This window comes from Penaeus japonicus, unplaced genomic scaffold, assembly GCF_977035675.1.
Source record: "Penaeus japonicus unplaced genomic scaffold, GWHDUDI00000001_assembly GWHDUDI00000031, whole genome shotgun sequence".
Lineage (NCBI taxonomy): Eukaryota > Metazoa > Arthropoda > Malacostraca > Decapoda > Penaeidae > Penaeus > Penaeus japonicus.
In genome coordinates, this window is record NW_028234433.1 from 20,155,979 (window position 1) to 20,165,978 (window position 10,000).

At 43.5% G+C, this 10,000-nt stretch overlaps 1 protein-coding gene across 1 annotated transcript in view; it reads left to right on the forward strand.

The window, feature by feature from the left end:
• The window catches only part of RyR (Ryanodine receptor), a 177,923-nt gene that overhangs the window by 159,671 nt on the left and 8,252 nt on the right, over positions 1–10,000 (forward strand). The window contains exons 71-78 of the mRNA XM_086555430.1: positions 646–725; positions 974–1,154; positions 1,383–1,717; positions 2,023–2,278; positions 2,776–2,897; positions 5,384–5,497; positions 7,459–7,561; positions 9,970–10,000. The exon at positions 9,970–10,000 is cut by the window's right edge and continues 89 nt beyond it. Coding sequence (XP_086411556.1) covers positions 646–725; positions 974–1,154; positions 1,383–1,717; positions 2,023–2,278; positions 2,776–2,897; positions 5,384–5,497; positions 7,459–7,561; positions 9,970–10,000 — 1,222 coding nt within the window. The remainder of the gene's footprint in view (positions 1–645; positions 726–973; positions 1,155–1,382; positions 1,718–2,022; positions 2,279–2,775; positions 2,898–5,383; positions 5,498–7,458; positions 7,562–9,969) is intronic.

Sequence of the window (10,000 nt, forward strand, 5' to 3'; positions counted from 1 at the left end):
AAAAAAAATGTGGACAATTTGCTTATCGTTAACCTTAAATGGGAAAGGGCAGTAGCAATCTAAACTGTAGCCTAGAATAACTCATAGCACAATTAGACTAATAGAAATGTAAACAAAGACATGCACATTTAGACGTAGTGTCAGCTTTTCTGGTGCATGAGAAAACGTCACGTTACCATGACAACAGCTAGAGAAGCCCTAGAGAGAATATTAGGAAACAGAAGATCAAAGTTTCCATGGCAACGAGAGTAATCAAAAAGAGAAACTCGTAGCATTAGTAGAAAGAAAGAGGACTAGAGAGTACTCAGCCTATTATCATAGTAAGAGCAGTGGAAGTAAGGTTAGTGAAGGGCTTGTTATGACACCATTTGTAAACAAAACAAAAACAAAAATCAAATCAAATACATGGAATTTAGTAAGATTCATGATAAGATTAAAGGGGGAATTTATTACCATAAACAAACATAGACATGATAAACCATGGGGAGTAAAGAGAGAACACATTTTACCAGGATTTGAAAGAATTAGAATGGGGGGGAGGATATCTTGAGTAACGTAAGGGGAACAGTCTTAACATGAAACAGGAGGGTGCGGTTACTATAGCAACGGAAGGATGGCACCTTTAACGTCTTCTTCATCCTACAGGAACTCGACACCAACAAGGATGGCACTGTCACGCCTATCGAATTCAAGGAGAAGATGGAACAGCAGAAGAACTATACCACGTGAGTTGCGTTCCTTTACATGCCCTTTGTTTATGTTTTTTTTTCATATCATGTACCTGATGGTATGGTTATTCTACTTGTACTTGTCTCTACTTACATGAGTATACTGCATAGGGCTTATTATATCGGTGTTTTCGCCTAGGGTGTAAAACGTGCTTAACATATCGGTGTGTCCGTCTATGGTATGGAACCGCACATTCACGATACATAACCAAAACATCACTGTTTACCTCGTGCTTCTCCACCAGCGAGGAAATCAACTTCCTCTTGATGTGCTGCGACACGAACCACGACGGCAAAATCGACTACGTAGAGTTCACAGAGCGCTTCCACAACCCGGCCAAGGAAATCGGCTTCAACTTGGCCGTCTTGCTGACCAACCTCTCCGAACACATGCCCAACGAACCCCGTCTTGCGCGCTTCCTTGAGGTAACACCGGCTCTTAAAAAAAGAAAAAAAATGGTGCTTTTGTACTGGTACTAAATTTGTTATCTTTGTTATAATTGGCATTGGCATTGCTGTTATTACTGTTAATTTTATTACTGCTATTATTGATATCATCATTTTTTATCATTATCATTATTATTACTACCATTATAATTATTATCACCATTATCTTATCAGGATCATTGTTTAAAACATGCTATTTTTTCCCAGACTGCCGGCTCGGTCTTGAACTACTTCGAGCCTTTCTTGGGTCGAATCGAAATCATGGGCAGCTCGAAGCGCATCGAACGCGTGTACTTCGAGATCAAGGAAGAGAACATCGACCAGTGGGAAAAGCCTCAGATCAAGGACTCGAAGCGCAGTTTCTTCTACGCCATCGTGACTGAGGGAGACAAGGAGAAGCTGGAGGCCTTTGTCAACTTCTGCGAGGACGCCATCTTTGAGATGCAGCACGCCACCGCCCTGATGGAAGAGGAAGACGATGCCATTTCCAAGAAATCGAACGCGGACGGCCTCAAGTATCTCAGTGAAGACGAAGAAGAAAAGTATGTTTTGCTTTTAGTATGTGAGACTGAGGATGGACTCACATGTTACGCATATAGAAGAGGGTTTAGTTTTAACATTCATAAGGAGGGGAGGAAGAGAGAAGTAAAATTCAGTGCTTTAAAAAAAGAGAAGAAGGAACACATCTATCTAACTGTCTAGTGAAAGAAACCCTATCTATTTAGCTACCTCTTTTTCCGTTTCTTTCTAAATCAGTCAATTTACATTAGCGGATGTTTTAATATTTCCATACATTCACTCAGTCAGTCGTCCTATATAAAGAATCTTCATCCCCCCCTCTCCCCAGGACCGGCATGGACCTGATCAAGTCGAAGGTCGGAGGCGTGAAGGACCAGATGCTCGAGGGCTTCTCTGTCTTCGCTCCTTCCAACCTCAAGAAGAAGATCAAGGAAATCAAGCAGATGTCCTCCACTGAGCTCGCCGTAGGATTCTGTCGCCTCCTGTTCCTTATCATGTACCACAGCGCCTTTGGAGTCTTCTACGTACTACGCAAGATATGGCAGGCTCTCATGGGTCTCATGCAAGGACCTCCCGTAGAGAAGGTAAGTTCAGGGTTCTCTCAGGTGTGAGTTCGTCGGAGAAGGATTCTTGTGTGTTTATAAGGTCTGAAAGAGTAGGAACAACTTCAGAAAACAGCAGCTGCGATTGATGCTTTTCTTCTATCCTGATTTGTTTTTCTTTTGTTCAGATCTCGTGATTTTTTTCTTTAGTGATTTTTTTCTAGAACGCATTAGATCTGAATAGTGAAACAGTGCTATGATAGATCTATGTTTGCTTATTTTAAAATCTACACGACGTAGACGTTTTTTTTTATTCCGGGAAATATCAATTCGTATAACTGGTCACTCTAACTCTTGTTAAATATTGCAAAATGTTTTCCGGTACTTAACATCTCAGATTTCTACCCTCTTCTACCTTAGCTTTGTCTGCACATAATTTACAAACACTTCTTAAGCGGTAGTGAAATACAAGTAATATAATTTCATAATGATCATATCACATCAGGTCCTGTGACCTTTCCCCCCTTTTCACGTCCCAGGCTGAAGAGAAGGAAGAAAAGTCAGGGCCGCTCGTGCCGTTAGCGGTACCGGCGTTACCAGAGATACCCGAAGGAGACGCTGCGCCGCCCCCTGAAGAAGGCAAAAAACCGGAAGGCGAACAGTAAGTCTTCCTTTGTCTTTATACTTTAAGAGGGTCTGATACTTCTCTCTAGGATGAACAAGGGATCCGGCTCGCTCCTTCTGCATTCTGGAGTCTAATTCAAAGATTATTTCAAGGAGTTTAATACTTTTTGGAGTATATGTAATGTTCTCTTGTTTTATCTTATTGAAATGAATTGTAGAGATAGACACTGGATGATAAAGCAGTAGGATGATTGAAATACTGAGATATACAGAAGCAGCAGCATTAGTGGTTGTAGAAGTAGCAGTGAAGAAAGGAAATATAATATATAGATATGAAAATAATTGATACAGAAGACTAGATAAATATATAGAGGATAGCAACATGTTATCATTGAGAAAGAAAATGGTAGATTACACTGAGTGTGACATACCTAACCCCAAGTAGCAGTAGCAGTAGCAATGTCGTTCTGCTCGCCATCCTCGGGAAGTAGAGTGTGAGGGCGAGGGATCCTGTAACAGTGAGAAGGATATTTGTCTTTGGTGTTTGATGCTTTGGTTTGACGCATCCGATTTTTTTTTATTTTTTTTTAATTTTTATTTTATTTTATTATTATTTTTTTTATAGCGTGTCTTTAGTAGATGAATGGAAATGAGAATACAAGTATGGAGCTTATAAACGTATACGTATGAAATATATAGATTGATGTTCGTGGTGAATATATATATATATATATATATATATATATATATATATATATATATATATATATATATATATTGATATACATGGAAGCGTGGTAATCACGAACTTTGTGCGTTGATGATCATAACCTAGATAAAACTATAACTAGTAGTATTTGTAATGGATATTACTGTAAAGTTATGATCTGTGATTATACGTCATTTTCTAATACCGTCAACCAAAGCGTCATGCACAAGATATTCCTTCAGGGCAACCAACATTCCTCTTTCTCCCACGTGCAGAAAAGCGTGTCTCCTCTTTTAGACATTCTAACACATACTGCTAATCTTCTCTGGTCTAGAGACTTATATTTTTGGTCATAGACGACCCTCAGATTCGCCTGTGGGAGTCTTTGGGAGAAGGAGATAAAGAAATCTCATCTCCGCAAGTAGTTGTTGATTTTTGGATTCCTGTCGTTGTCGTTTTTTGTTCTCCCAAAATTGTTGTACGCATTTTTGTTTTTTTATTGTTTGTTATAACGTTCAGGACTTGTGTATGTCCTTACACGAAACTTACCAAGTAGCGTGTAGTACGTGTTGTCCAGTAGCAAAGCTGTTTCTCAAGTAGAGAAGGGGCTTATTATTTGGCTTTTCCGCTGTTTGCATTGTTTGATTGTTTCAATCCTTGATCACGTGATCCCAATCGTAGTGTAGTGTTTGTGTCTTTCCGTACACCTGTAGATACCTGTTGGGCGTTGTTATGTTGATTCTAAATTGCTCTTTTTCTAATCTTTTAAATAATGGCATATGGATATAATTTCACTTTATTGACACAGGCAGTGTTTGTGTTCAATATGTAACGGGTCGTTTATCATCTACATCTGTGGGTTTTGGATTAGTCATTATTCCTTTGGCCTTGTGTCCCGTCGTCTCCGGAGAGGTCCTTTTTGTCTTGTTTTCCCAAGGACTTCGTCTTGTGTGTCCTTAGCAGACCTTTGTCTCCCCTTCTCTACCTCTGCTCTGTTTCTGTGTGTTTGTCTGTTTGTCTCTCTGTCTGTCTGTCTGTCTGCCTCCCCCCCTCTCTTTCTCTTTCTCTCTCTCTCTCTATCTCTCTCTCTCTCCCCCCCCCCCCCTCCTCTCTCTCTCTCTCTCTCTCTCTCTCTCTCTCTCTCTCTCTCTCTCTCTCTCTCTCTCTCTCTCTCTCTCTCTCTCTCTCTCTCTCTCCTCTCTCTTCTTTCTTCTCTCCTCTCTGTCTCTCTCTCTCTCCCCTCTCTCTCTCCTCTCTCTCTCTTTCTCTCCCTCCCTCTCTCTCTCCCTCTCTCTTCTCTCAGTCTCATCGCATCTCATCTCATCTCATCTCCTATCCTCTCTCTCTCTCTCTCTCTCTCTCTCTCTCTCTCTCTCTCTCTCTCTCTCTCTCTCCCCTCCCCTCTCTCTCTCTCTCTCTTCTCCCCTCTCTCTCTCTCTCTCTCTCTCTCTCTCTCCTCTCTCTCTCTCTCATCTCTCTCTCTCTCTCTGTCTCTCTCTCTCCCCCTCTCTCTTATTCTCTCTCCCTCCCCCCCCCTCTCTCTCTCTCTCTCTATTTCTCCCCTCTCTCTTTCTCTCTCTCTCCTTCATTCTCCCTCTCTCTCTCTCTCTCTCTCTCTCTCTCCTCTCCTCCCCTCCCCTCCCTCCCCCTCCTCCTTCTCTCTCTCTCTCTCCCTCCCTCCCTCCCTCCCTCCCTCCCTCCCTCCCTCCTTCCCTCCCTCCCTCTCCCATCCTCCCTCCCTCCCGCTCTCCCCCCGACGTAGTGTGAGTAGTGGGCTCGCCCGTGTTAACTAGCGTGCACTGCCCCCGATCCAGATTATCCCTGGAGGCCGCGGAATTATCAGCGGAGGAGAAGGTGAAACCCATCTTAGACGCCCTGGCTGATCTCAAGGAAGACATCACTGCCGAGGAGGCAATCTCGGCTGCCAAGTTAGTCCGATACACGTGTTTACCGCTATTGCTTCTTTCTTTCTTTCTTTCTTCTTCTTCTTTTTATATACAAGTCGTCCTTTCTCCCTACTGTGGTAACCTGTGACGACCCGGCTGGTGTTGAGGAGCTCCTGTCTCTCTGACGTCATTGCTCTGTATTATGCGACTGCACACGCACACACTGCTTGCTGACTGCAACTGCTTTTTAGTCTTGTTTATTTATGTTTATTTTTTTATGTATCTATTGATTTGTTTTATGTAGAGGGAAGAAATGACTTTTTTTTTTAATGTTGTCATTGGGAGTTTTTTTTTTTCATTCTACTGCTTTTTAGTTACTCATGTTTTTTTTTCTTCTTTTCATTCTTATTGGTCTTTAATTTTATTTTTTTTAGAGAGAGAGTAGATGAATATATATTTTTTTATCTACTAATTTGGAAAAAGATGTACAATATGTATATATATATTTTTACGATGGTGAAGAGGACCTCGGAAAATTTTTCCCATTTTTGCACTATTTAATTGCATTTTTTTCGATGTATGAGTAATTTAAGACAATTGTTCATATCCGTACTTCTTCCAAACGTTTAGTAGAAATTAATTCATCTTGTTTTGTACGTTTTTCAGCTCTATGTAGTTACATAACTTACTATTTTGTATTTTTCGCAGTATTACATTTGCTTTTGGCTTGCTAATCTAGTCCAGTCTTTAGTAAAAGAAAAAGACATGCTTTTTGTACTACTGTCTTTTTAATCTGTGATGGATTTTTTTTTATTGGTCTTCTTTGAATTAATTTTTGATTAATATCTTAGAGCAGTGGAAGGAGAAGTTCCAGAGACTGACACGTTAGTTTCTTTTCAAATGTTTTGCCTTTTAGTTTATTTTTTTAGCTTTTTCCTTTTTCTCCTTAACCCTTTCTTTATTTCATCTTTTTAGTTTTTTTACCCCAAGACTACTTATAATTTTTGTCTTGCTGCTTTTTATTTAATACAATATAAATTAAGAATCATAAGCTCAGTAATAAATGATCGATTTCTTTTAGACTTTCCTTTATTTATTTTTTCTCTTTTATTTACTGACCATGACTATTTACTCTTTCATTCATCATATATGACTATGAATTCAATTTGACTTCTTCAGAATTCCCCCCCTTTTTCTCTTTCCGCATAACCGTTTGATCGTCTTTTGTTTTGGATTTCAAATCTTTCGGACTGAAACGTTCCCTAACCGACGCGCAGTCAAAACATAAGGTCTGAACTTGACGTAGACCCTCGCTATTTATTTATCATTGGTAGTACTTTATAATAACTACAACGACGACGAAAATATATGAAGAAAGTAAATCCCGTAATTTATTCATTTTAACAGGACACTGATGAACTTGTTGTCTTTTGTTTTGTGTGTGTGACGAAGAGACTGGACTTGCATGGATGTCGCTCTCGTGTTTTTAGCTTTTTATATATTTTTTTTTAGGATTAAGGACATTCTTGTGACGTTTCCTCCCTGGTCTAGCGTTCCTCTTCTACCTGTTGTTCGTCTTCTTACTCTTATTATTTCTAGACTGCCTCTTCTTCATCGGTTCATCCAGTTATTATGTTTTCTTCTGGTTATCATCTCCTTTTTTCCTCTTCATCTCCCTTTTTTCCTTCTTCTTCTCCTACTCCTCTTCCTACTTCCTTCTCCTCCTCCTCTTCCTCTTCCTTCTTCGACATACAGCAGGAAGCAGCTGTATGTACGGCCAGGTGGTATTCTACTCTTCTCTTGGTCTTGTAATAATATTCATGAGCATAAAATTCGTAATGTTATAATGCTATTACACACACATAAACACACACATGAACACATATACACAGCCACACAAATAAACACACACACACACACACATGCGCATACACACCCAATCACAATCACCCCCTTCCCCCCACCCCCACGCGGGACGGCCTGTAACGCACCCCCTACCGCAGATTGGCTGAGAAGAAGGAAGTGGAGACCGCACAAGCCGCCGCCATGGAAGAGGCAGAAGTGGAACCCTCGGCCTCCGCTGCAGAACCCCCGCCCGTGGCTCAGGTGAGAGTTTCTCTGAACACCCGACAGTACGGACGAATTCTTATATTTATTTTTGTGTATGACCACGCACCCCAAAAAGTCGTGTTAGAACGCGGCCTGGTTTCAGTTTAGAGCGTTTCACAGTGGCGTGTGTTTCGTGGCTTCAGTTGTTGGGCAGAACCTGTGTGCGAGAATGTGTTGAACCTCTGAGCTAGGTTCCACTCAGCCGTGCTACACCTGTTATGTTTTTTTTTACGTGCCACTTGCTGTCTTGTGTGCTGTTTCTATTCTATTGCTATACACATGCTCATATAAAGGTTATAAATACTTCTCAAAAGGCATGCCACTTTAAATCTTCTAGAAATTATTAATAGATATATCCTTTAGGAATCTCTAACACATTAACCATGTAGGACTTACTAATACTATATATGGAATTTTAGAAATATATCCCAAACATTAAAAAGAAGCATAACAGAACTTAGATTCTGAAAACTACGTCATCCCCAGAAAGTACGTGGCCTTAAAATCGGCAAATATATGGCAGATTTGCCCATTTTGCAATTGATCGATTAGTCACTCACCTGTAAATGCCTATTTCTAACTAGATTAAGACTTTCTTAGAAATGCTTTGGTCAACATGACCAAATGTTTACTAACACTACAACACCATTTGTTCTTGTGTAATCACCATGTGTTTTGCGTCTCTCACTGGAGCTTTCTTGTGTTGACAGTGTGACGTAGAATCAGTATTAAAGTGTAACTGTTAGTGTGCAAAATTAAATAACATTCGTGAATAGTTTCGTAGCGCTTTGTTATCCATATCACTTAACTGTGTTTGCTTTTTTTCGCACGCTAACCAGCAGGAGACATCTCCCCTCTCCTCCCCTCCCCCTGTGGGGCCCTTCACTCCCCACTCCGCCTCTTTGGGTCTCCACCCCCCCGCTATCCCTGAGCACAGCGCCGTCCACACCCCAGCCACTCCCTCCGGCCTCAGCGCAACCTCGCCCACCACCGCTGGCCTCTTGGCACTATCGGGGTCGACCTCGGGGTCGCACATGCGAAAGAGCCAGACGGTGCCCAGCATGCCCACGCCCGTCTCCTCCTCGGCAGTTTCATACTCCCTCAGTGACTACGAGGCTATCGCCTACTGCCAGGCCGCGAGCCTGGAGGAGGCCGCGGCCGAGAGGGACGACTTGCGACGAACTGGCGTCATCTCATTCAGTCCAATCTCGTCTCATGAGTCTTCCCTACTGTCTCTGTCGCCGGCAGTGGCGCCTCTGCCATCTGCCTATGCGGGAACCACTGACGGCACTCTAGCCTCGGTGCCCAGAGCCTCGACGTCGAAGCCTTCTCATTCGACCTCCTCGCCAGCCATAAGTAGCCCCTCGGCTTCCCATGCTGACAGGCCGAGCACCTCCGAGTCCACACCCACGGGACTCCGGCACCGGCCGCGACACGCGTCCTCTCCATCGTCACCTGTGGCTGCTCAGACTACCAAAGACACCTGTCGCCCTCCCACAGCCCCTATACCCTCGACGAGTTCGTCAGGTGACACGCCCGGGCGTAAGACGAGCAAGTTCCCGCATTCTCAGTCTTCTCCGACGGTGGCCTTTGTTTCCTCCTCAGGCCACGCAGCCCCCAAATCCTCTCAGTCTGTCACGTTCGCACAGTCCTCCGGCAAACAGATGGCGTCAGCTGGAACTGGAACCAGCATTCGGCGCTCCTTTTCCCTCTCGCAGTCCGTTCAGTCCAAATTCGACATGTCGCATCTCGAGCACTCCGAGAGCCCCTCAGACCCATCACTGGCCACCTCAACGCCTGTCTTGTTAGATCCCGCGATTTCTCTTTCGACGCCTTCGTCACCCGATCACCCTCCGCAATATGACGAGGTGCTGTCGATCTCCATCCCGACAGACCCGCTCCTGTCGCAGGTCACGGTGTCCCATGCCATCGACACTCACTCCCCGTCGCGCCTCTTGGCGTCAAACGTCGCTGTCGGTGATGAGGCCTCGAGCCCTTCCCTCATAGACGCCACCCTTTACATCCCCAGTGCGCAGGATCCCTCCCTCCTCACTCCCTCACAAATAGACCCGTCGCAGCTCACTCCCTCCCCTCCTACTCCTACCATGATTCAGTCTCAGGAACCTCCCCCTCCCGAAACCCCAGCTCCCCAACCTCCCCCAACCCCACCCACCATCCAGCCAAGCCCAGGACTCCTGTCAAGGATTGGGAGCTTCGTGGTAAGGATGTATTCACAATCCTCTGCAACCAATCCGCTAGTCAAACACAAACTCTTAGCTTCACTTAACTAGCTCATTGCCGCGGTAATGACAGTAAATCTGCAAAAAAGGGTTAATGAATCCGATTGCTAAAATATCCACCTATTTTCAACCGATAGCTTTGCCTAACGATATCCGGTCCAACAGGTCGATCTCAGTGGCTACAACAAGCGAGCCG